Source organism: Hyperolius riggenbachi, chromosome 4 (assembly GCF_040937935.1).
Source record: "Hyperolius riggenbachi isolate aHypRig1 chromosome 4, aHypRig1.pri, whole genome shotgun sequence".
In the NCBI taxonomy this organism is placed as follows: domain Eukaryota; kingdom Metazoa; phylum Chordata; class Amphibia; order Anura; family Hyperoliidae; genus Hyperolius; species Hyperolius riggenbachi.
The window spans coordinates 36,642,109-36,669,762 of NC_090649.1; the positions used below are offsets into that span (position 1 = coordinate 36,642,109).

The 27,654-nt window shown below is 45.4% G+C and overlaps 2 protein-coding genes across 4 annotated transcripts in view; one reads left to right on the top strand and one right to left on the bottom strand.

Moving 5' to 3' along the window:
• LOC137571164 (uncharacterized) overlaps window positions 1-27,654 on the top strand; it is a 363,507-nt gene that overhangs the window by 287,521 nt on the left and 48,332 nt on the right. The gene's annotated exons all lie outside the window — the stretch shown is intronic.
• LOC137571163 (uncharacterized) lies at window positions 1,203-27,512 on the bottom strand. 3 transcript variants are annotated; one of them, XM_068279957.1, is made up of 3 exons: window positions 27,408-27,512; window positions 26,586-26,686; window positions 1,203-7,758 (listed from the first exon to the last, which is right to left on the bottom strand). In XM_068279957.1, exon 3 carries the CDS (start codon window positions 6,796-6,798, stop codon window positions 3,052-3,054), a length of 3,747 nt encoding a protein of 1,248 aa, XP_068136058.1. In that variant the 5' UTR covers window positions 6,799-7,758; window positions 26,586-26,686; window positions 27,408-27,512; the 3' UTR covers window positions 1,203-3,051. The 3 variants fall into 3 exon arrangements, with proteins under 3 accessions (XP_068136058.1, XP_068136060.1, XP_068136059.1); XM_068279959.1 differs by lacking the exon at window positions 26,586-26,686 and having other exon boundaries at window positions 1,203-7,615; XM_068279958.1 differs by lacking the exon at window positions 26,586-26,686.

Below are 27,654 nucleotides of genomic sequence, written 5' to 3' on the forward strand. Positions count from 1 at the left end.
CCAAATTTCCTCCCCTGTGTGCTGCTTATCCCCAAGGCAGATCAGCTTCAGCAACGCTTGCTGACGCATGCCAACAGCTGTGCTGCACTGCTTCCACGATCCTACTGCTGCTGGGTTAGCGATTCCGGATGAGGTACAGCTTTGAGATGCGTTGGAGGAGAAGGAGTCAGAGAGGTAGGTGCTGCTGTTGTTATCCAGTGGGAGGGACGAGGGTGCAGCTGTTTGCAGCGTGGGAAACACCTTCACCGTAGCAGGTGAGGAATCGCTGCCAGGCTCCACAAGGTTCACGCAGTGCGCGGTAAGGGAGATGTATCGACCCTGGCCGAACGCACTCATCCAGGTGTCAGTGGTGAGGTGAACCTTGCAGGCAACGGCATTCTTCAAGCTTCGGGTTATTTTGCTGACCACATGCTCATGCAACTCAGGCACTGCAGAGCGAGCAAAGTGGTAGCGGCTGGGAACCACGTAACGTGGGATGGCCACTGACATCATGCCCTTGAAGCTGTTTGTCTCCACCACTCGATATGGCAGCATTTCGCAGGCCAGAAGCTTGGCTATGCTGGCTGTTAGTGCCACGGCCCGGGGGTCATTTGCTGGCAATTTCCTCTTGCGCTCAAACATCTCTGAGACAGACAACTGAACCGTAGGGCTGCACACTGAAGGGCTGTTGGTTGTTGTGTTTGATGAAGACTGGGAGACCTCAAGAGCACTATTCCGGAAAGTGACAGTGTCAGCGTCGTCTGATGTTTGTGAATGTTGTTGTGAACCACGCAATGGCTGGGCTACTGCTGCTGCTGCTGAGGCGGGTCTGGTGGTGAGTCTGGTGACCCCAAGGGAGGCAGTGTTGCTGGTACCCTGTCCTGCCGCGTTTGCCCACAGAGTGGGATGTTTGGATACCATGTGGCGGGTCATGCTGGTGGTGGAGAGGTTGTTAATATTTTTCCCCCTGCTCAGGCGGGTCTTGCACACCTTGCAAATCACCATGGTACCATCCTCACTGCAGTCTTCAAAGAAAGGCCAGACTTTGGAGCACCTGTCTTGCTGGCGATTTCTGTTTGCGCCTCTTTTGCGTCTCACTTGAACTTCCACACTTGTGGTGCCTGAAATTTCGCGCCGCCTGTAACTGTCCTCGGATCCTTGAAAGACTTTAAGAACATACTGCTGGTACAAAAATAACTTTCTTTATTGGTAACATCATCAGGATAGGGAATCAGGAATAAAGATTATCACAGTTTTAGTAATATTGGTGGCTGAACATGGTAGAATGCAATCTTAGCAGTTTCAAGTGGTAGAAAGCGATTTCAAGCGTAGGAAGCGTAAGTGTGATTTCAAGCGTAGAAAGTGATATCAAGCGAAGAAAGCGTAGGAAGCGGTAGAACTAGGGGCAAACATACAAAAACAGTATTCAGTATAGACTCTAACATATAACCACTAACATTCTCATTAGCAGCATGAATCAGTATACATAAACCAAGATAGCTCACCTATTTTGGCCTCATAGGATCTTAAGGGCAGTTTCTCTGCTCTGTCTCTCTCATAAGCTCTGAAGATTCTGTCTGTAAGATGGCTGCTGGCATGTCTGGCTAGAATATTCTAGAAGATCTCAGAGTGAGGCTGGGTTCTGATTGGACTAGAGTGTCAGGTGACTGGAGTACTCAGATGAACCATGTAATGTCCTGTGCTTAGCTAGCTATATTATAGCTGATGCTGTCGGCTGTTACTCTACACACAAATGAACTTTAACAGCAGGCTAACTTTTCTGCTTATACAACAGACCTATATATATATATATATATATATATATATATATATTGTTCTGTACTGAAAACTAGCACTAAATTGCTATCAACTTCTCATATAATAACAGTGACTATAGAGAACATATGGAATATGCTGTTCAGTTGTTAGATTGGCTTGGGCGGGCAGCTACACTCCCACCAAATTACCTCTAATTTATGTTTAAGTTGTTGAGAGGGGTTGCATAAATTAAGGGAATTTTACTTCTTCCTTCTTGCTAGGCATTTTGGAATGGCTTTTATTATTCTCGATAAGGACAACCAATTTTTTGGATAGGACGTTCTAGTATGAGTGGAGTGGTGAGACGTTCTCCTCTCTTACCTAATTTGGAATCTCCCATCTGTAATTTCACTCTTCTCACCAATCCATCTTTGTCTTTCTGGACTTCAAGAACTTTAGCAATTCTCCATCGATTTCTGGGTATGTCCTCTTCTTTGACCATCACTATGTCATTTATTTGAACATTTCTCCTAGGAGTATGCAATTTTTGGTCCTTGGCTGTTGAGTTTAAGGCTTGAATGACCTTCACTTCAGGATCACACATTGATAGCTCTAGGAAACCTTTCTTGTGTACTATTTCCCTTTCCCATAGGAACTGTGGGCCTGTAAACCAGTTTGAGTCCTTCATTTCTGAAACTTTAAGACCTCTTGAAGCATGACCAGCTAGGTTCTTTTCTGACTCAATGTAGTACCATTGGTCTGGATCAGTAATTTCTCTAATTCTTTGAACTCTGTTTGCCACAAAGACATGAAATCTTCGAGCTTCATTATTTATGTAGCCTAGAACAACCTGCGAGTCTGTCCAAAAGTACTCTTCATCTATCTTGAACTCTAATTCATCTCTCAGGAACTTGCTTATTGAAGCAGAAACTACAGCAGCTGCTAGTTCCAGTCTTGGTATTGTGAGAACATTGGTAGGTGCAACTCTGGTCTTGGCCATGACAAGGGAGCAATGTACCTTTTCATCTCTTATCACCCTGATGTAGGAACATTGGCCATAACCGTAAGTACTAGCATCTGAGAAGAGATGCAGTTCAATTCTGTCATACTTTCCAAAGTTGTAGGGTGCGAAGCACCTTGGTATTCTGACCCCTTCAAGATCTTGCAAATCCTTAATCCAACTCTCCCACCTTGGCCTCAGTTCTTCTGTTATAGAGTCATCCCAACCTAGCTTCTGCCTGCACAGCTCTTGGAGTATTCCTTTTCCTCTGAGGATCACTGGGGCTAAGAATCCCAATGGATCATACACAGAAGCTACCATGGAGAGAATATTACGTCTTGTTGCTGGTTTCTCTTCAATAGAGACCTTAAAGAAGAACTCATCCTTTCATTATCCCTCCTCAGGCCAAGTGCATTCTGGACTGAAAGATCATCATAGTTGAGGTCTACATTTTCCATTGCTGATGCACGTTCAGATTCACAAATTGATTCCAACACTTCTCTGTTGTTTGAGATAAATTTGTGAAGGTGCAGATTTCCCTTTGCGCACAACTCTTGGGTTTCTTTCACTAATTTGATTGCTGAGTCAGCAGATTCCAGGCTTATAAGTCCATCGTCGACATAAAAGTTTTTCTTAATGAAGTTTGCTGCAGATGGATAACTTATTTCGTTTTGACTGGCAAGGTGTTTCATACCATAATTGGCACAACCTGGGGATGATGCTGCTCCAAACAGATGAATTTTCATGCGATATTCTACAGGCTCTGTATTAGTATTTCCATTCTTCCACCATAGGAACCTCAGAAAATCTCTATCTTCCTCTTTCACATGAAACCTGTGGAACATCTTTTCTATGTCACACATGACAGCAATGGGGTATTTCCGAAATCTGCTGAGAACTCCAGAAAGCATATTCGTGAGGTCTGGTCCCGTTAGCAGATAATCGTTCAATGCAACACCATCATACCTTGCTGAGCAGACAAATACCACTCTGATCTTGTCTGGTTTCTTCGAGTGATAGACACCTTGATGTGGAATGTACCAAACCTTTCCCAGGTCTGGTTGATTGTCAGCTCTTCCTGCATCTCCGTCTTGGATGATGCCTTCCATAAACTTAAAATAGTCACTTTTGAATTTCGGCTCTCTTCCCAGCTTCCTCTCCAAACGTCTTAGTCGTAATAAGGCGAGATTCCTATTGTCTGGAAGGTAAGGGCGTTTTCTGAAAGGTAAGGGCATCTCTAAATGTCCTTGTTGGTTTTGCTCAATGCCTCCTTCCAAGATGTGTAGGAATTTTATATCTTCTTGAGATATGCTCCTTTCCTTTGAGCTAGTGTCTGCAAAGTCAGACTCAAGAATCTTGATTACTGTAGCAGGACTTGGAGTTAGTGACATCTTGACAGAGATGCGATGACATAACCCGGTTATTTGTGTTGAGCTTGCAGCCTGTTGTGACCCTCCAACAATGCTCCATCCTAAATCCGTTTTGATGGCATATGGTTCATCATCCCCTCCTGCGATTATTTGTTGTGGCATCAGTGCTTTAGAACAGTCATAACCTTTCAGGAGCCCAACACTGTACTCCTTCAGAGGGGGTATTTTATGAGAGATGACTGATAGGTGCTCCCACCTTTTAGCTGTTTCACAGGTAGGTATGTGTTCACGATCAAGGGGTATGAAGTCTCTTGTATAGACTGGAGGTAGATCTATTCTGACATCTGAGCAAAGTCCCTTGACTTTTAGTCCTGTGACTCTTTGACTATCTTCCAATGAGTCTTTTCCCATAATTGTTGAGAACTTAAGCTTCACTGGCTCCATGGCTACTTGCAATTTCTGACAGACCTCTTGGTCTATAAAAGTGTTACTGCTTTGTGTGTCTAGTAGTGCATAAGCAAGTACCTCCTTACTTCCTGTTCCTAGAGATGAGATACACACTGGGATGATCATTGAAGTATTCTTGCTCTCACTTTCAACCATACAGCAGGATAGTGTGGATACGCTTTCTCCCTCAATGAGAGTACTGGGTGTTGAAGCTTTATCCTTCTTTGGGCGCTCCTCATGTAATGGGGTTGGGTGACGTCCTTTACAAATGCCACAGGTGGCTCTTCTCTTACAGTCCTTAGCACTGTGTCCCTTTCGTAGGCACCCAAAACAGAGCCGGTTATCCAGTATGAATCTTTTCTTCTCCTCTACAGACCTTTCCTTTATTTGTTGACATTTGTAGATGGAGTGGTTCTCTCCACAGAACATGCATTGAAGAGGTGTGTGACTATCTGTCAGTATTTTCTCTCTTTTCTTCACATCAATGACCTTAGACTTACTCTCCTTGGTATCATGGCCTTTATCCACTGCATTGACTGCAAATGAAGTTGCCTTTGCACGCTTTACCTCTCTTGTTGGCTTTCCTTCCAAAGGTTTCAGAATGTGGAGGGATGACACTGGATTGCATGCTATGCGTGCTTCTGTATTGACAAATGAAGAGAACTCTTCAAAGCTGGGATACTCCTTGCCTTGGTCTAACTGTTTAGTTACATGACGATTCCATCTTGAGGTCACCCAGTCAGGTAGCTTAAGTAACATTTTCTGGTTTTCTTCACAGTCATTCAGTACTTGCAAACCCTTTACATGAGGAATGGCGTTGCTACATGCTTGCAGGAAGTCACCATACTCTCTAAGCCTAACATACTCTTTAGAGCCTATCTGTGGCCAACTGTTAAGTCTCTCTCTGAAGGCTCGCTGTACTACAAAGGGATGACCATACCTTGCATTTAGTTTTTCCCATGCTTGTTTGTAGGCTTCTTCATCCTCCCTGTAGAAGCTACCTTCAAGAGCACTCTTTGCTTTTCCACTAACATACTTCTGTAGGTAGAACAACTTGTCTGCTGAATTGGGGCAGCGACGTGCAATAAGTGCTTCAAAGCTTGTACTCCACTCTATGAACTTCAGTGGGTCTCCTGAGAATACAGTGGGTTCAGGAGTTGGAAGTCTTGTAAGAACCATTGTCTCATGTATTGCTTGGGCAATAGCTGCAACATTTTCTTGGTCACTATGATGACTTGTGGGGATAGAACGACAGGAATCTGTTCTCTCACTGCACACTGATTTAGATTTCTTTCTATTTTCGTCAGTGAGGACAGAAGGACAGGGATCTGTTCTCTCATGTAGTGCTGCTCTGGATCCATCACCATTTTCTTTTATTTCCTCTTCAGCATATACTCTAAGTTTAGCTTCCATGACCTCAATGTCTCTTTGGTTTTTCAACTTTTTTAATTGTAGGCGCTGTGCATCAATTGCAGCGTCCATCTCAATCTCAGCTCTTTTAGCGGCAAGTCGTGCAGATGCTTTTACCCTTTTGGCTGAGGTACTTGTGCACTTAGATACGTGGCTAGAATGCTTGCTAGAAGAGGTTACTCTTGAAACTGTAGATCCATATACAGACTTGGCATAATCCCTTTTATAAAGCTGTAGTAGCCTTGTCCTCTCTGTCTCTGCATCAAAGTCGGTTTCAATTGATCGTATTCTCATAAGCCCTAATAAATCTGCTGTTATTGCAATGCATGTGTCAATCTTCCTCTTAATGTCCTGGGAGGGTGCTGTGTGTGACCTTAGCTCGTCATACATTGTCTTCATATCTAACTCATGCTTCTGTATAGCATCCATCATGTTGGATAATTCATCCTCTGCACACTCTAGTTTTAGCTTCATGCCAACCTCATTGGTGTGCGTCTTCCATTTTATGTACATTTGGTTGAATTTCCTTTCTCTTTGTGCAGCCTCTTGTTGCATATAATCTAGCATTTTGGGGGTGGGTCTTCTCTCACGAGATGACTGTCTCAACTGGCCTATCTGTTCTGAGACTGCCTGAGACTCCCTAAGCTCAGCTTCTAAATTCTCTATCTTAGACAGGTACTCTTTTATGTCACAATTTATCCTTTCTATCTCTTCAGGATCTGTCTCTGCCTCTAAGGTTTCCCTCAACTCTAATACCTTCTGCTGTAAGGAATATCTCTCACTATTTAACTCTTCACCCTCTAACAATGGCATTGAAATACTATAAACAGACATTTTGACCTGAAATAGTTAAATAGCAGTTAAACACAAAGGAATAATAACTTTGTTCAAATACACATAAAGTCCTTATAATGCAAATGTCTCTTGATGTGCCAAATTCAGCACATAATCATCAATAAGGAATAAACAGGAAAGTCTGACCTTATTATGAAGAGCAGGATACAGTGACTTGACTGCTGATTTAATATTAGAGTCTCTTTTGAAACAGAAGTTAGGAATCACTCAGGATCAGTCTTTGCAGATGTAGATTCAGGGACTTTGATTTGCTTGTAGTTGCTTACAGGATGCAGACTGTCTGTGTCTTTACTTGCAGAGATGAAGCAGTGAGTGTCTGTGTCTTTAATTGCAGAGATGCAGCTGTGTCTTTACTTGCAGAGATGTCAAGATTGTTGCTCTGATTGTGTGCGGTTGCTCGGGGTGAATTGCAGCATGTGGTTGTTTCACTCTGTGTGGTGGCGCGCTTGTCGATATGTGTACTCTCACTGGGGTAATGCTGTGACTCTGAAGGCCGCAGGAAAGGCATACATCTACTTGGGTGCAATATTTGGCTCTATTTCTGCTTCTACTGTGGTGTATTGTAAACTCTGTGGCCACAGGGAAGGCAGGTTAGCTTTACATTGCTTTTTGACCTTTTGTGCGCTGTCTCTTTAAGGGCTTTGCAATTACACTCTGAGGCACACTTGGTATGGCTTCTGCTCTAGCTCTGATGAGGTGCGTCTTCTCGCCTCCTCAGAGGGAAATCGTTCTACTGTAACTGTCCTCGGATCCTTGAAAGACTTTAAGAACATACCGCTGGTACAAAAATAACTTTCTTTATTGGTAACATCATCAGGATAGGGAATCAGGAATAAAGATGATCACAGTTTTAGTATTATTGGTGGCTGAACATGGTAGAATGCAATCTTAGCAGTTTCAAGTGGTAGAAAGCGATTTCAAGCGTAGGAAGCGGAAGAACTAGGGGCAAACATACAAAAACAGTATTCAGTATAGACTCTAACATATAACCACTAACATTGCCATTAGCAGCATGAATCAGTACACATAAACCAAGACAGCTCACCTATTTTGACCTCATAGGATCTTAAGGGCAGTTTCTCTGGTCTGTCTCTCTCATAAGCTCTGAAGATTCTGTCTGTAAGATGGCTGCTGGCATGTCTGGCTAGAATATTCTAGAAGATCTCAGAGTGAGGCTGGGTTCTGATTGGACTAGAGTGTCAGGTGACTGGAGTGCTCAGATTAACCATGTAATGTCCTGTGCTTAGCTAGCTATTATTAGCTGATGCTGCAGGCTGTTACTCTACACACAAATGAACTTTAACAGCAGGCTAACTTTTCTGCTTATACAACAGACCTATATAGGTATATATATATATATATATATATATAATATATATATATATATATATATATATATATATATATATATATATATATATATATATATATATATATATATATATTTATATATTGTTCTGTACTGCAAACTAGCACTAAATTGCTATCAACTTCTCATATATTAACAGTGACTATAGAGAACATATGGATTATGCTGTTCAGTTGTTAGATTGGCTTGGGCGGGCAGCTACAAGCTTCAATCAAACTGCAAGTGCTGTACTGCTTAATACAGAGCAAAGTTATGGACCATCGATCCCCCACCACTCCTGTCCTGCCTCCACACCACAGAGACTGATAAATAGCACAATATCACTTGAAAGCCAATCAATTGGATATAAATGAGCAAGAGATTACTGGAAGATTCAATCAGTGTTCAAAATCGATGTGTGTATAGCCAGCTTTAGATATTTTTTGGCCAACTAGGGTGATAAAATTAAGGTTAAAGCGGAATATAACCCTGCATTTCAACTTTGCTCTAAAACATTATTTACAGCATATTATATGCAAAAAGCATTTTTTTTTTACTAGACCAGCATTGGAAGGGTTAAACACAGAGGTTTTAAGTTCCGTGCAGACATTCAGATGGTTACATTCTATTTAGTTAGTGTGTAACTGTTTATCAATAGATACATCTCTTTGGCTGTCCTCCAAGCTCCTTCTCAGTGAGAGAGATGAGTCATAATAAACACATATTTGTAAACAAAAAGTATCTAACTCAAGTTCGGATTCGGTTGCAGAAATCTCTAGGGACTTTAAAGCCCTGTGTAACCCTTCCAATGCTGGTCTAGTAAAAAAAAAAATGCTGGTTGCATATAATATACTGTAAATAATGTTTTAGAGCAAAGTTGAAATGCAGGGTTATATTCCGCTTTAAGTTCAGCAATGACAGGAACCAATTGTGAACATCACAAGTAAAACTCAGAGGCTTTACAGCAGAGCAGTTTGTTCTAAAGAGAGGAGTAGTAACATTGTGTGTCTGTGTGTAGAATTTCTTATCTCTGTGGTAGAGCATTGCTAAGCTAGAAAGCAGCTCCTATATGAAGAGATCAAATTCCAGCCCCCAGTCGGGGTCTGACAGCTCTGAGCTAAGGGGAGGGGGAGTAACTGTTTGTGTGTAGTGTTGGGCGAACAGTGTTCGTCACTGTTCGGGTTCTGCAGAACATCACCCTGTTCGGGTGATGTTCGAGTTTGGCCGAACACCTGATGGTGCTCGGCCAAACCGTTCGGTCCCATGGCCGAACTAAGAGCGCATGGCCGAACGTTCCCCGAACGTTCGGCTAGCGCTGTGATTGGCCGAACGGGTCACGTGGTTCGGCTCGAACGCGCTCTGATTGGCCGAACAGTCACGTGGTTCGGGTAAATAAATACCCGAACCACGTCATATCTCCGCCATTTGTCTGTGGGTTTAGCTTTGGGTAGGCAGGCAGGGTAGTTCGCGCTTCAGCCACGCTAGCCAGGGTCCCCCCAGTCATTGTGTGTCGCTGCTGGGAACAGTAGTACACCGCTCGCTCAGCCACACTATATAGCATTGTGTGTACTGCCACTGTGTACCTCGCTCAGCCACGCTATATATAGCATTGTTTACTGCCACCTTGTGTACACGGCTCAGCCAGACTATATAGCATTGTGTGTACTGCCACTCTGTGTACACCGCTCAGCCAGACTATATAGCATTGTTTACTGCCACTCTGTGTACACCGCTCAGCCAGACTATATAGCATTGTTTACTGCCACTCTGTGTACACCGCTCAGCCAGACTATATAGCATTGTGTGTACTGCCACTCTGTGTACACCGCTCAGCCAGACTATATAGCATTGTGTGTACTGCCACTGTGTGTACACCGCTCAGCCAGACTATATAGCATTGTTTACTGCCACTGTGTGTACACGGCTCAGCCAGACTATATAGCATTGTTTACTGCCACTGTGTGTACACGGCTCAGCCAGACTATATAGCATTGTGTGTACTGCCACTCTGTGTACACCACTCAGCCAGACTATATAGCATTGTGTGTACTGCCACTGTGTGTACACCGCTCAGCCAGACTATATAGCATTGTTTACTGCCACTGTGTGTACACGGCTCAGCCAGACTATATAGCATTGTTTACTGCCACTGTGTGTACACGGCTCAGCCAGACTATATAGCATTGTGTGTACTGCCACTCTGTGTACACCGCTCAGCCAGACTATATAGCATTGTTTACTGCCACTCTGTGTACACCGCTCAGCCAGACTATATAGCATTGTGTGTACTGCCACTCTGTGTACACCGCTCAGCCAGACTATATAGCATTGTGTGTACTGCCACTGTGTGTACACCGCTCAGCCAGACTATATAGCATTGTGTGTACTGCCACTCTGTGTACACGGCTCAGCCAGACTATACAGCATTGTTTACTGCCACTGTGTGTACACGGCTCAGCCACACTATATAGCATTGTGTTTACTGCCACTCTGTGTCTGCTGGGAACAGTAGTACACCGCTCACCCACCACTGTATAGCATTGTGCTCTGTGTCGCTGCTGGCAATAGTGGTACACCGCTCACCCACCACTGTATAGCATTTCTGTACTGCCACTGTACTGCTGCCAGTCAGCGTGTACTTTAAGGATAAGTGAAATGAGGAAGAAATCCGGTGAAAGAGGGAGGGGCAAGGGAAGAGGTGTTTCCCCTAACGGTTCACGTACAGGCCACAGGGGAGCACCAAAGAAAACCCACTCAATACCGCCCATGTTGTCCAGGACAACAACCCTCACAGATCCAAAAGAACAGGACCAGATAATTACTTGGATGACCTCTCAAGCGTCCAGCAGTGGGTTAAGCAGCACCAGCACATCACGCACGAGGTCCGAGTCCTCAGCCAGTTACAAGGAGCCAGTGGGCACAAAGCTGACACAACCGGCAGCGACACCACGCACACAACTGCCAGATAACCAGTCCGATGAATTACCTCAGGACACAATGGGGTATTCGCAGGAGCTATTCCCAGGCCAACAAACTTCCACCTTTGAAAGGTCAATGGAGGAACAGCCAGAAATGTTGTGCCCGGATTCACAACCATTAACTGTGGGAAATGCACCGGGCACTGAAATACAACAAGGCGAGTCCGAGGACTTTGAAACCCAAATCCCAGAGCAAGTTGGGCAGGAGGGGTTGCAATTGCAGGAGGTCGGCCGAGAAGCTCTGGAAGACGACGTTGGAGTGAGCTGCGCAGAGGTTGTTCTGGGGAGCTCTACTCCACGGCGGCGGCCCCCCACAATGACATATGACGAGTTTGAGGAGATGGAAGAGGAGGGTATGGACAATGTGGACATAGACCCAGATTTTGTTTGTGAACGAGAACATCGCCGTCGTAGCAGCAGCACAGATGAGTCTGTTGAATAACCCACTGCTGCACGAGTTCGCCTTGTGCCACAAGGTAGGCGGCGCGCAATTTCAGGCACCACAAGCGTGGAAGTTCAAGTGAGAGGCAAAAGAGGCGCAAACAGAAATCGGCAGCAAGGCAGGTGCTCCAAAGTCTGGGCTTTCTTTGAAGACTGCACTGAGGATGTTACCATGGCGATTTGCAAGGTGTGCAAGACCCGCCTGAGCAGGGGGAAAAGTATTAACAACCTCTCCACCACCAGCATGAGCCGCCACATGCTATCCAAACATCCCACTCTGTGGGCAAACTCGACAGGACAGGGTACCAGCAACACTGCCTCCCTTGGGTTCACCAGACTCACCACCAGACCCGCCTCAGCAGCAGCAGTAGCCCAGCCATTGCGCGGTTCACAACATTCACAAACATCAGACGACGCTGACACTGTCACTTTCCGGAGTAGTGCTCTTGAGGTCTCCCAGTCTTCATCAAACACAACAACCAACAGCCCTTCAGTGTGCAGCCCTACGGTTCAGTTGTCTGTCTCGGAGATGTTTGAGAGCAAGAGGAAATTGCCAGCAAATGACCCCCGGGCCGTGGCACTAACAGCCAGCATAGCCAAGCTTCTGGCCTGCGAAATGCTGCCATATCGAGTGGTGGAAACAAACAGCTACAAGGGTATGATGTCAGTGGCCATCCCACGTTACGTGGTTCCCAGCCGCTACCACTTTGCGCGCTCTGCAGTGCCTGAGTTGCATGAGCACGTGGTCAGCAAAATAACCCGAAGCTTGAAGAATGCCGTTGCCTGCAAGGTTCACCTCACCACTGACACCTGGACGAGTGCGTTCGGCCAGGGTCGATACATCTCCCTTACCGCGCACTGGGTGAACCTTGTGGAGCCTGGCAGCGATTCCTCACCTGCTACGGCGCGGGTGTTGCCCACGCCGCAAACAGCTGCACCGCCATCCCTCCCACTGGATAACAACAGCAGCACCTACCTCTCTGACTCCTTCTCCTCCAACGCATCTCAAAGCTGTACCTCATCCGGAAACGCGAACACAGCACCAGCAGCAGTAGGATCCTGGAAGCAGTGCAGCACAGCTGTTGGCATGCGTCAGCAAGCGTTGCTGAAGCTGATCTGCCTTGGGGATAAGCAGCACACAGGGGAGGAAATTTGGAGGGGAATAAAGGAACAGACGGATTTGTGGCTGGCACCGCTGGACCTGAAACCGGGCATGGTTGTGTGTGATAATGGGAGTAATCTCATTCGCGCTTTAAGGTTGGCTAAGCTGACACACATCCCTTGCCTGGCGAACGTGATGAACCTAGTAGTTCAGCGGTTCCTGAAGACATACCCAGGCGTGGCCGATCTTCTGTTGAAGGTGCGACGAGTGGCCAAACATTGTAGAAATTCAAGTACTGCTTCGGGGGCACTCGCCAAGATGCAGGCGCGCTTCAATCTCCCCCACCATCGCTTGCTGTGTGATGTCCCTACGCGCTGGAATTCTACGCTGCACATGCTAGCCCGCTTTTGCGAGCAGAAGAGTGCAGTGGTCCAGTACATGACGGCGCAGTACCGAGGCGCATCCGGACAGCTGCCAAGCTTCTGTGGATCCGATTGGGCCAACATGTTGGACCTCTGCCAAGTCCTCCAAAATTTTGAGCAATCCACGTTGCTTGTGAGCAGTGACAACTCTTCAGTCAGCATTACCATACCACTGCTGTGTTTACTGAAGAGGTCAATGTTGAAAATCAAGGAAACAGCTGTCATGATGCAACTGGGGGAATCTGAAGGAGAAAACAATCAGCGTGATGGTACCAACATCAGGCCATCCGCCTCAGGAAACGCTGGCCCCAGCAGCTATGACGAAGAAGAGGAGGAGGAACAGCTGGAGTTGTAGCAGGAATTTCCTGCCACCACTGACGAGGGCCAGAGCGGTGCACGTTGGACTTCCACAATTCAGCGCGAATGGTCAGCAGAAGCAGACCAGGAAGAAGGTGACGACTATGATGCATCACAACAACTATCACAACGCTCACAAGAGGATGATGAGGATTTTGGTAGGACTCTGGCACACATGGCTCAATTCATGCTAGACTGCATTGAACGCGACCCACGCATTGTGCGCATTCTGGACAACACCAATTACTGGGTTTATACCCTTCTGGATCCACGGTACAAACACAATGTTCCAAAACTGCTTGAAGAAAGAGTCAGACAGGTCAAAATGGAAAAATACCAGCAGGCCCTTGTGGAGACTTTAGAGAGGAGATTGACATCCTCCCCCTCCTCTAGCCAGTTGTACGCCGACAGACTGACTTCCGCAAACCCAGGACGACCAGGAGGGCAGCAAACAACACAAGCCGCAGCTAGTGCCCAAAAGGGAATGGTATCGGCAGTGTCCTTGGAGTGGGAAAATTTTCTGACACCCATGCAGCAGCAGCCCACTGAACAGCAAGCGTGCAGATCCACCTCCAACACCGATCGCCTGGAGGAGATGGTCAAGGACTACATGTCAGATGGCGTAGCTGTGTCTAACAATCCATCTGCACCCTTCAACTATTGGGTATCGAAGCTAGACACCTGGCACGAACTGGCAATGTACGCAATAGAGGTGCTGGCTTGCCCGGCAGCCAGCGTTATGTCGGAACGCTGTTTCAGTGCTGCCGGAGGCATCGTCACAGATCGGCGTATCCGCCTCTCCACAGAAAATGCAGACCGTCTGACTCAAATTAAAATGAATCAATCCTGGATTGGAAACGACTACGCAACACTCCAGGACCCCAACCAAGTAACATGACCAATGAACATCTGGGATGGTTTAGCGTTTCCGGTCCCTGTTTATTGAACCTCTCATCTGTATTACATTTATGACTGCATGGCGGCAAAAAGCATTGCTGCTATATCCGCACGCTTTTTGTCCTCATGCAAGGCCTGGGTTGTTGTGTCTCAAAAAGCATGGCCTTCTCCTCCTGCGCCTGCTCCTGTTCCATCACGTGTGCTGCTGCTGCTGGGTTAGCGTTGCCGGTCCCTGTTTATGGAACCTCTCATCTTTATTACATTTATGACTGCATGGCGGTAAAAAGCATGCTATCCGCACGCTTCTTGTCCTCATGCAAGGCCTGGGTTGTTGTGTCTCAAAGCGTGGCCTTCTCCTCCTGCGCCTCCTCCTGTTCCATCACGTCTGCTGCTGCTGGGTTAGCGTTGCCGCGTGGTCCCTGTTTATTGAACCTCTTATCTTTATTACATTTATGACTGCATGGCGGTACAAAGCATGCTATCCGCACGCTTCTTGTCCTCATGCAAGGCCTGGGTTGTTGTGTCTCACAAAGCGTGGCCTTCTCCTCCTGCGCCTCCTCCTGTTCCATCACGTGTGCTGCTGCTGCTGCTGCTGCTGGGTTAGCGTTACCGGTCCCTGTTTATGGAACCTCTTATCTTTATTACATTTATGACTGCATGGCGGTAAAAAGCATGCTATCCACACGCTTCTTGTCCTCATGCAAGGCCTGGGTTGTTGTGTCTCAAAGCGTGGCCTTCTCCTCCTGCGCCTCCTCCTGTTCCATCACGTGTGCTGCTGCTGCTGCTGGGTTAGCGTTACCGGTCCCTTTTTATGGAACCTCTTATCTTTATTACATTTATGACTGCATGGCGGTAAAAAGCATGCTATCCGCACGCTTCTTGTCCTCATGCAAGGCCTGGGTTGTTGTGTCTCAAAGCGTGGCCTTCTCCTCCTGCGCCTCCTCCTGTTCCATCACGTGTGCTGCTGCTGCTGCTGGGTTAGCGTTACCGGTCCCTGTTTATGGAACCTCTTATCTTTATTACATTTATGACTGCATGGCGACAAAAAGCATGTTACCTGTGCAAAGAAACATGACATTTTCCGCATTTAAAAGACAGTTTTTCCTTTGAAACTTTACAATCAATTTTCTCAAAAACTATAAGCTCTTTTTCAAATATTTTTTTTCCTCTTGTACCCACTCCTAAGGTGCACATACCCTGCTAATTTGGGGTATGTAGCATGTAAGGAAGCTTTACAAAGCACGAAAGTTCGGGTCCCCATTGACTTCCATTATGTTCGGAGTTCGGCGCGAACACCCGAACATCGCGGCGATGTTTGGCGAACGTTCTCGAACCCGAACATCTAGGTGTTCGCCCAACACTATTTGTGTGCCTGCTTGTATAACTTCTTATCTCTTTAGTAGATAATTACTGCAGAGATCTTGTTTTTAAAGACTGAAAGAGTTACTAAAAGACTACATGAACAGAGGCAAGACATCTTTATGGGGCCCTTTTGACCTCCTGGGGCCCATAAGCAATTGATTAGTTTGCCTGGTTGAAGATCCGGCTCTGACTGGGGACACCTATACACCTGGCTGCATATACTGGGGAGACCTATACACCTGGCTATACTGGGGGCACCTATACACCTGGCTACATATACTGAGGCCACTATACACCTGGCTACATATACTGGGGACACCTATACACCTGGCTGCATATACTGGGGAGACCTATACACCTGGCTGCATATACTGGGGAGACCTATACACCTGGCTGCATATACTGGGGGCAGCTATACACCTGTCTGCATATACTGGGGGCACCTATACACCTGGCTGCATATACTGGGGAGACCTATACGCCTGGCTATACTGGGGAGACCTATACACCTGGTTATACTGTGGAGACCTATACGCCTGGCTATACTGGGGAGACCTATACACCTGGCTGCATATACTGGGGACACCTATACACCTGGCTGCATATACTGGGGACACCTATACACCTGGCTGCATATACTGGGGACACCTATACACCTGGCTGCATATACTGGGGAGACCTATACACATAGCTGCATATACTGGGGAGACCTATACACCTAGCTACATATAATGGGGGCACCTATACACCTGGCTGCATATACTGGGGGCACCTATACACCTGGCTGCATATACTGGGGAGACCTATACACCTGGCTGCATATACTGGGGAGACCTATACACCTGGCTGCATATACTGGGGAGACCTATACACCTGGCTGCATATACTGGGGAGACCTATACAACTGGCTGCATAAACTCGGGGCACCTATACACCTGGCTGCTTATACTGTGGAGACCTATACACCTGGCTGCATACACTGGGGAGACCTATACACCGAGCTGCATATACTGGGGGCACCTATACACCTGGCTGCATATACTGGGGAGACCTATACACCTGGCTGCATATACTGGGGAGACCTATACACCTAGCTACATATACTGGGGAGACCTATACACCTAGCTACATATACTGGGGAGACCTATACACCTAGCTATATTCTGGGGAGACCTATACATCTGGCTGCATATACTGGGGAGACCTATACACCTGGCTACATCTACTGGGGATACCTATACACCTGGCTACATATACTGGGGAGACCTATACACCTGGCTACATACACTGTGGAGATACTTTAAATTGATATATTACTAATTTTAAAATGTTAATATGAAGGAAAATGAACCAGGATAGAAAAGACCAGTGTGGTTTGAATTATAAAACCACATATTTTTCTTAGGAAATCTTTATGGTATGCGTGACTAGGGGTGTGACAGGGGTGTGATAAGGGGTGTGGCAGGTGTCCCTCTTTCTCATCTCAAAATGTTGGGAGGTATGATGAAGCAATTACCTATACGAGTGGGTTGGGGGCACACCCAAGATAATAAGGTCATTGCTTCATTGTGGACAGACCAAATTCGATCAGCTGGACAATCACTGTTGTTCTGTCATTGAGCTACCTCAGCCCGCCGACCATATGGGCTCTCGCCACTGTGCGCAACAGTCCAGCACGGCCATCACTGCACAAACAGCTGTTTGCGGTGCGTTACACAGTGAGTTTGGTCTGTCAGTGTGAAGCAGTACACTACTTACACTACCTGCTGATCCATCTCTACACAGGCAAGATTTTTTTTCAAGCCCTTTATGCCTCTAATTTTGGAATGCAATGTGATTTCTGCCTTTTAGGGATTCTAACCCTGCTCTGCGTCAAATCTGTAATTTTCCCCGGGACTTTTGGCATGTATCCCACTCCGCCATGCCCCCCTCCAGGTGTTAGACCCCTTGAAACATCTTTTCCATCACTTTTGTGGCCACAAACAGTGTTTGTAGTTTTTCAAGTTCGCCTGTCCATTGAAGTCTGTTGCGGTTTGCCGAGTTCGCCGGTTCGCAAACTTTTGCGGAAGTTCACGTTCGCGATTCACAAACCCAAAATCGGAGGTTCGAGCCATTTCTAGCCGCTACTGCACCTGTGCTGGATACCAGCAAGGTATTGTAAATAAACCATCCCTTGTCAGACTGGTCAGGGTGGATTGCGGGACGCTTTGGGGGAGCCAGCGCTGGATTGCCTGTAGCTACAAGGATGGGGAAGCATCATTGGGACCCTGAGGCATCCCCCTCCTGAGGTGAGTACCCCCAGGGGACCTTTTCTTTTTATTACAGGTTTTTTTTAAAGGATAACTATCAATAAGCAAGTGTTGTACAATGTACAAATTACAGTATGTCTAAGTATTATTTAATTCCAGTTGGAGGCAAGCACTTCCAAAATTATAAAAAGCTCTTTTATTGAATCATCAATAAAAACATGTGGCTATACGGCGACAGCCCGCTGTTTCAGGACTCAGCCCTTTCTCAAGCCGAAGTGCCCACAAACTGACAAAACAAACACCATCCTTATATAGTGATCTAACTTCCCCTTAACCAATGAATTCAAAAAGTCAGCAGCCAATCACCTTACCTGGTATCACAAGCGGACCTGAGAGAGAACTCCTGGCTTTATATGCAAATATCCACCTCTAGTCGCACAGACTATGTGGCATATATATTAACACTGCTGTATCTTTGCAACGGCGCAGAGAGGCCACCACTACTGACGTCAGAGCCAGTCCGGCTCCCGTGTGCTATACTATTCATCCCCGTCATGTGTAAGGCGGGGTCAGGCAATCCGCGCACAGTGTCGGCTGGCGTCATGAAGCCGACACCCCAAGAGGCGGGGACTCGTCACTCACACTCATCAGCCCCAGCGTGCACTTCGCCTGTTAAAGCAGCCAATCAGGGCTGTCCATCAGCACACGGGAAGCGCGTCCCTAGCAACCAGCGTCACACATAAACATAAACAGAACATTAGTACTTTACCTCTCAGCGGCGGCGCAGCGATTAGTGTTAAGCCATAAACTCTCCCACGATCCCCCCACAAACCAGCAAGATGAAGCTCTGCATATAAAGAGCAAATTTATACATTAAAGGAGCATGCAACACATTTTGTCCTAAACAGAGATCTAGTTAGATGCAAAAACCAAGGTCATATTCTCTGTTTAGCCCCCCTTCCCCCAACACTCCCAATCTTCTAATCCACCCAGCCTCCCTTTTTAATAGCTCTTTCACCCTACTATGTCTACCTCTCCAACTATGTGGAACTCCATCAATAATCTGTACACGGAGTTGGGATACATTATGATGCATTTCAAGAAAATGAGCTGAGACTGCCTGTTTCCTATCTCCATTCCTTATAGCACTCTTATGGGAACATATCCTGTCTCGTATTTTTTGGGTAGTCATCCCAACATATCCCAACCCGCAAGGGCATTTTAGTAGGTATACTACATAACTGGAATCACATGTGTAAAAATCCCTGATCCCATATTTAGTACCCTTAGTTTACCTTGAAAGAAACAGGTTTAAGAAATAGGAGTCAGTTTACTCCCTCAGGCAATATGATAATAGATAATTTTTGCACTAAGGTAATGGAAGATCTTAAAATGCTAGAACGAACACAGCAGAGGACAAGGACACAATTTAATCTCACCAGAGATGAACGAATAGCATTGGACAATCTCAAGAGGAGAACTGAATTGACCATCCGTCCAGCTGATAAAGGGGGTGCCGTAGTGGTGCTAGATAGCATCTACTATGAGGAGGAGATCAGGGGACAATTGGCACAGTCTGAGATTTATTGTAGGATACAAGAGGATCCCATTGTCTCTATACAGGGAAAAATTAAAAGCATAGTTGAAAAAGCAAAGTCCAAAGAAATTATTGATGAGGCTCTAGCCAAATTTTTGATAGCAGAAAACCCTATAACTCCAAGGTTCTATACTTTGCCTAAGATTCACAAGGACCCGTGCCGTCCACCGGGGAGACCCATTGTGGCCGGCACGGGTTCGGTATTTGTGCCCATTGCTCAATTTCTGGATAGGATATTACAGCCTATTGTTCTGACTCTAGATTCATACATCAGAGATACAGATATGTTTCTTCAAAAGATCAGGGACTTAGAGATTATAGGGGAGGATCTCCTTCTGGTGACATTGGATGTCGAGAGCCTCTACACCTCCATCCCACATGATGGGGGTGTAGAGGCCATAGACTGGTTCCTGATGACTAGGTCAGATGTGTCTAGCGACCAACGAGTGTTTTTGTTGGACTTATTGAATATTGTTTTACGCTGTAATTATTTCTCGTTCCAGGGTGAATTCTACTTGCAGCAACGGGGTACGGCGATGGGGTCGAACGTGGCCCCGTCCTATGCTAATCTCTATATGGGTTTGTATGAAGAGGCTTTTGTATATACAAATCGTCTGTTTCAGCAATATGCCAGATGTTGGCTGCGCTATATAGACGACATTTTTTGCGTGTGGGCGGGGCCACGGTCGACCCTTGATGCATTCCTGTTTAATTTATCCCAAAGCTGCAATGAGATTAGACTGACTAGCCATATTAGCCCTGATAGAGTCTCTTTTTTAGATACTTCAATAGAGAGAAAGGGTGATGTCCTTGTCTCTGATCTGTTTGTGAAAGACACTGACCGTAATTCTTTGTTACATTATGCTAGCTTTCATCCCCCTCATGTTAAAGATGCCATTCCAAAGGGACAATTTAAAAGGTTATCTAGGATAATATCTGATCCAGATACATTGGAGAGACGACAGCAGGACATGGACCTAAAATTTCGACAGAGAGGATATCCACGACAGGTAGTGGGAGAGGAAACTCATTCCCCTAGGAAGATCCACAAGCAATTTAGGCTCCCATTTGTTTCTACCTACAATACATGTAGTCAGGAGGTTGGGAGGATCATTAGACGCCATTGGCGCCTATTAAGTGAGGCCTTTCCACGCATTCCAGAATTTAGATATCCTCCACTTCTGTCTTTTAAAAAGGCCCCTACTGTTAGGGACAAGGTGTTCCATCATGCCACACCATCCTTGGAGACAGGTAGGAGAGTGGGAACATATCCGTGCCTCGGGTGCCATCTTTGTGGACATGTCATAAAAGGCTCAGAGTTTAGACACCCTTCTAAGGGTACTAAATATGGGATCAGGGATTTTTACACATGTGATTCCAGTTATGTAGTATACCTACTAAAATGCCCTTGCGGGTTGGGATATGTTGGGATGACTACCCAAAAAATACGAGACAGGATATGTTCCCATAAGAGTGCTATAAGGAATGGAGATAGGAAACAGGCAGTCTCAGCTCATTTTCTTGAAATGCATCATAATGTATCCCAACTCCGTGTACAGATTATTGATGGAGTTCCACATAGTTGGAGAGGTAGACATAGTAGGGTGAAAGAGCTATTAAAAAGGGAGGCTGGGTGGATTAGAAGATTGGGAGTGTTGGGGGAAGGGGGGCTAAACAGAGAATATGACCTTGGTTTTTGCATCTAACTAGATCTCTGTTTAGGACAAAATGTGTTGCATGCTCCTTTAATGTATAAATTTGCTCTTTATATGCAGAGCTTCATCTTGCTGGTTTGTGGGGGGATCGTGGGAGAGTTTATGGCTTAACACTAATCGCTGCGCCGCCGCTGAGAGGTAAAGTACTAATGTTCTGTTTATGTTTATGTGTGACGCTGGTTGCTAGGGACGCGCTTCCCGTGTGCTGATGGACAGCCCTGATTGGCTGCTTTAACAGGCGAAGTGCACGCTGGGGCTGATGAGTGTGAGTGACGAGTCCCCGCCTCTTGGGGTGTCGGCTTCATGACGCCAGCCGACACTGTGCGCGGATTGCCTGACCCCGCCTTACACATGACGGGGATGAATAGTATAGCACACGGGAGCCGGACTGGCTCTGACGTCAGTAGTGGTGGCCTCTCTGCGCCGTTGCAAAGATACAGCAGTGTTAATATATATGCCACATAGTCTGTGCGACTAGAGGTGGATATTTGCATATAAAGCCAGGAGTTCTCTCTCAGGTCCGCTTGTGATACCAGGTAAGGTGATTGGCTGCTGACTTTTTGAATTCATTGGTTAAGGGGAAGTTAGATCACTATATAAGGATGGTGTTTGTTTTGTCAGTTTGTGGGCACTTCGGCTTGAGAAAGGGCTGAGTCCTGAAACAGCGGGCTGTCGCCGTATAGCCACATGTTTTTATTGATGATTCAATAAAAGAGCTTTTTATAATTTTGGAAGTGCTTGCCTCCAACTGGAATTTTTGTCTACTGGATCCCAGGTGTGGGGAACCCTTGAGGCTTGAGCACGCCATTCCCCCTTTTGAGTGAGTGCCACTCTTTTTACCACATAAGTATTATTTAATAGCTGTGTAAGCATGTTCCTACTTTTCATGTTGAAAATCAGAGCCAACAGCTGTACTTTGGTTTCTGTAGCTTTTACCTGCATCCATTAGCAGAGATTAATTTTTTTATTTTTTTATTTGACGTAACATTTCAGCCACGGCTGGTCTCTGTGTTACTCAGAAAAATACAAACTAATTTTCTTTGACAGAACGTGAATGAAAGTCCTGCCTTGGTGTCAGGTTTCACATAGAAAAGTACAGAATGTTTATTTATCTCCATGTAGCAAATAAGACATTTCTTTCTACTTAGGCCAGTGGTTCCCAGCCTTTTTGAAGTCATGACACATCACGCCAAACACTCAGATGTCCAACAGTGACACATCACCCCCCCCCACCCCAGCACCGACAATTTTCACTGCGTGTTGTAGCCGCGGTGTAGTCCCCCCCCCCCTCGAAAGAACAAAAAACCCTTAAGACTCAGTGTAAGTAGTTAGTTAGACAAGTATAGGAGGTGCCCCCAGTAAAGGAATTCAGGTGTAGGTACCCTTAATATAGGTATGTAGATACCCTCAGTACAGGTGTGTAGATGCCCTCAGTACAGGTATGTAGATGCCCTCGGTATAGGTATGTAGGTGCCCTCAGTATAGGTATGTAGGTGTCATCAGTATAGGTATGTAGGGGCCCTCAGTATAGGTATGTAGGTGCCATCATAGGTGCCCTCAGTATAGGTACGTAGGTGTCATCATAGGTTCCCTCTGTATAGGCATGTAGGTGCCCTCAGTATAGGTATGTAGGTGCCCTCAGCATAGATATGTATGTACCCTCAGCATACGTATCTAGGTGCCCTCAGTATAGGTATGTAGATGCCTTCATTATAGCTATGTAGTTGCCCTCAGTATAGGTATGTAGGTGCCCACAGTATAGGTATTAAGGTGCCCTGAGTATAAGTATGTAGGTGCCCTCAAAATAGATATGTAGTTGCCCGTAGTATAGGTATGTAGGTGCCTGCAGTATAGGTATGTAGGTGCCCTCAATATAGGTATGTAGTTGTCCGCAGTATAGGTATGTCGGTGTCATCAGTATAGGTAGCCAATCATAGGGGTCCTCAGTTTAGGAAGTCAGGTGTAGGTAACCAAGCAAATGTGCCCAGTGCCCCCAGAGTAGCATGAGCAGTCGGCGGCCGCAGCTCACTCACCCAGGTCCGTGGTTTCCAGCAACGACGTCTCTTCTGCACCCCGCTCTGTCTCCTTCTCTGCTTCTCTGCTCTGTCTCTGCTCCGTGTATAATTAGAGCAGGTCTACAACAAAATGGCCACCGGCGGCCACGCTTGTGGATTTTGGTGGCCATTTTTTCGTTGCCCTGCTCTATTTGCACGGAGCGGAGGCAGACAGCATGGGAGAGAGCGGGGCGGCGACACATACTATGAATGTGTCATGGCACATGGGTTGGGAAACCCTGTCTTAGGCTGCACACCAGTTCTCCTCAGAAACCACAGCTATCACTGAAAAACTCACATGTTTTCTGGACAGCTCATTCAGGGAGAGAAAGGCAGCTAACCAGACCTGTCATATGCAAATGCTAGAAAGTACACACAGGGTTAACAGATATAGCTAGAGGATTCCCCCCTCCCCTCATGATTCACTGGTCCGACAACAATCCCTGGCACCCATCAGTGAGACACTTTAAAAATATTAAAGGACTAGCTGATTGCCCGGCGTTGCCCGGGTATGTATTTGGCTGGTGTTGGCTCTGCATACTTTTTCTAACCCTAACACACAATTACTCAATTACCAAGTTTGTGAGCTTTGCGGTCTTTGGTATCAATAATTTGCATTGAAATTAAAAAAATCTGATTGCCTGTTTGTGGCTCCACCCCCTTTCCTGAATTTGAACCCCAGTCACCCAATGACCAACTGTAGCAGGTTTGAGGCCTGTGCCATTAACAGTGCAAGAATGGCAGCAATTAAATATTCCCCTTGAAAAGCAATAGGTGAAGTTTGATTCACTTTTTTAGGCTCAACCCACTTTTCTGAATATTAATCCCAGTCACCCAGTGACCAACTGTGCAAAGTTTAAGAACCCTGCCATTAACAGTGTAAGAATGGCTGCAGTTTACATTTTCCCAGTTAAATTTGTATTTGTCCCCTTCCACTGATGACCCGGCGTTGCCCGGGAATGTATTTTACTGGTGTTGGCCCACTTTCTAACCCTAACGCACAAACACTCAATGACCAAGTTTGTGAGCGGGGTCCTTTTCATCAATAATTTGTATATTCCAATGGAAATTAAACAAATCAGATTAGCTGTTTGTGGCTTCACCCCCTATCCAGCATTTGAACCCCAGTCACCCAATGACCAACTGTAGCAGGTTTGAGGCCTCTGCTATTAACAGTGTAAAAATGGCAGCAATTTAAATATTCCACTTGAAAATCAACAGGTGAATTTTGATTGGCTATTATAGGCTCCACCCACTTCTTTGAATATTAATCTGGGCAAAGTTTGGGAACCCTGCCATAAACAGTGTAAGAATGGCTGCAATTTACTTTTTCCCAGTGAAATTTGTTTTTGGCTCCGCCCACTGTTTGTAACCTGGATACACAGTCATTCAGTAACCAAGTTTGTGAGCTTTTGGGTCCTTGGCATCAATAATTTGTATTTTTCCATGAATCTGAATCACCGTCTGTGGCTCTGTCCCCTTTTCTGAATTTGAACCCCAGTGACCCAATGACCAACTGTATTAGGTTTGAGGCTTGTGCCATTACCAGTGCAAGAATGGCAGCAAATGTAATATTCTCCTTGAAAAGCGACATGTGATTTTTGATTGGCATTTTTAGGCTCCACCCACTTTTATGAATATTAATACCAGTCACCCAGTAACTAACTGTGCAAAGTTTGAGAACCCTTCCATTAACAGCGAAGAAAGGCTGCAGTTTACAATTTCCCCGAAAAAATCTGTTTTTAATTCCACCCACTTTTTGTATCCTTGACACACAGTCATCAATGACGAAGTTTGTGAGCTTTCGGGTACCTGGCATCAAAATTGTGTGACTGGAAGCAGTTTATCCATCAAAGAAATCTGGCTGTTTGTGGCTCCACCCCTTTACTGAATTTGAACTCCAGTTACATAATGACCCACTGTAGAAGGTTTGAGGCCTCCGCCATTAACAGTGCAAGAATGACTGCAGTTTCAATATTCCCCTTGAAAATCAATAGGTGAATTCTGATTGGCTCTTGTAGGCTCCACCTTTTTTTCCGAATATTAATCCTAGTCACCCAGTGACCAACTGTGCAAAGTTTGAGAACCCTGCCATTAACAGTGTAAGAAAAGCTGCAGTTTACATTTTCCCATGAAAAAAGTTTTTGTTTTTGGCTCCGCCCACTATTTGTAATCTTGATATACAGCCACTCAATTACCAATTTTATGAGCTTTGGGGTCCTTGGCATCAATAAGTTGCATTTTCCCATTGAAATTAAACAAATCTGATTGGCTGTTTTTGGCCCGCTCCCTTCAGAATTTAAACCCCAGTCTCCCAGTGACTGACTGTAGCAGATTTTAGGCCTCTGCCATTAAGAGTGTAAGAATGGCAGCAATGTAAATATTCCCCTAGAAAATCAAAAGGTGAATTTTGATTGGCTACTGTAGGCTCCACCGACGTTCCTGAATATTAGTCCCAGTCATCCAGTGACCAACTGTGTCACCCACCCACCCAGTTTGAGAACCCTGCCAATAACAGAATGGCTGAAATCAATCTAACAAATCTGATTGGCTGTTTGTGGCTCCACCCCTTTAGTGAATGTGGACCCCAGTCACCCAATGACTGACTGTATCAGGTTTGAGGCCTCTGCCATGAACAGTGTAAGAATGGTAGCAATGTGAATATTCCCCTTGAAAATCAATAGGTACATTTTGATTGGCTGTTGTAGGCTCCACGTACATTTCTGAATATTCATCCCAGTCACCCAGTGGCCAATTGTGTCAAATTTGGGAACCCTGCCATGTTAAAAATTTAGTTGTTGGCACCTCCCACTTTTTCTAACCTTGACATACAGTCGTGGATGATTGGTGTCAGGACACCTTCTGGGGAAAAGGCACAGGAAACAAAAAACACGGGAGCCCAATAGTGTGATATGTTAAGTCAAAATTGTCAATATAGAAGATAAAAATCTACTCACAAGAGTGGGTTGCAGAGGGGCAACCGACTACAGGAAGCAGGAAGAGACAATTAACCCGACTCCACTCGGAGAGGTCACTAAGGACCTGGATGCGGTCGCTCTCCTTGGAAAAAAGAAGGGAGGCAGATGTCCACCGTGGTGTAAACCACATATGTTCTGCCTCCACCCCTCACACGGGTATCGTATGGGGGTTAGGGATGCACTAAATGGTTTAAAGAGGCGCCCTGGTGGTATATAAAAGCGTTTAAAAGCAGTTTAAAACCGAGAAAAGGTTTGAGGTTGCTTACCTCAAGGACGACAAATCTTTGTAGGGACAAAAGATTTTATTGGTAGCACAGGCAACGCGTTTCACGGGTCTGAGCCCGCTTCCTCAGGCCAATAGCAGTGCCTATATTAGTAAACATGAGACTCCTAAGCATACTAGTATTAAAGATATACATACATTTACAGCATCAGATTGTAATCAGCGATAGCATTGAATCCAGTGTTTCATTTCATATATATTATTACAGATTATATATATTATTACAGATGATATATTATAAATAAATAATGTACATATTATATTAGGAGTATTTACCCTTGTCTTACGGAGCTGCTGGCGTTTATCAGCCAGAGGTATATAGATAATCAAAACATGATTTTTCAAACATATGGAAAATTATGAAACATTGTTTAAAAAAGGTGGGGGGGAGGGGGGTTGGGAGGAAAAAAAAAAAACTTTAGTTTTCCACCTTAATGTAAAAATATAATAAAAAACTTCCTTTAATTTAATAACTATATATATGCACACAATTTTCTGCCCATATTACTATGGACAATTTGGATTAAAAGAGATTGCCAGAAAGGTGTGCTGTCATGATAAACAGATAAATAATGAAAACATATAATTAGACCTAAAAAGACTTGGCCAGCTACTGGGATAAAATGACATTTCTTAGAGAGTGCTGGGCTCAAAAAGGCTGCGCTTCTCTATGTGTTAAAAAGTAAGCTGGTCACTGGTGGCTAAAAACAAATAGTGCATATGTACACATAAGTTAGCAGCAGGGGGAGTGCTGGCATAGCAGAAGTGCATGAAGAGCAAACATATAGTGTAAGCATTTACTTACCAGGCCAATTGAAATAGCAAGCTAAGGGAGCCTCTAGGGGGGGGGAATACCACTCTGGCTTATATAGATGTAGCAAATGTGCTGAACAGCTGCTGAATTGCAGGCTCGTGGTGGACAGGAAGGGGCGTGGCCTCAACACTGTGATGTCCTCGCTTATGCCATTCCTACAGGAAGTTCTGGCGGCACCATTTTGGATAAGGGCGCACCATTGATTCATAGTATACTTTACCAGTAGTCCCATTCAATG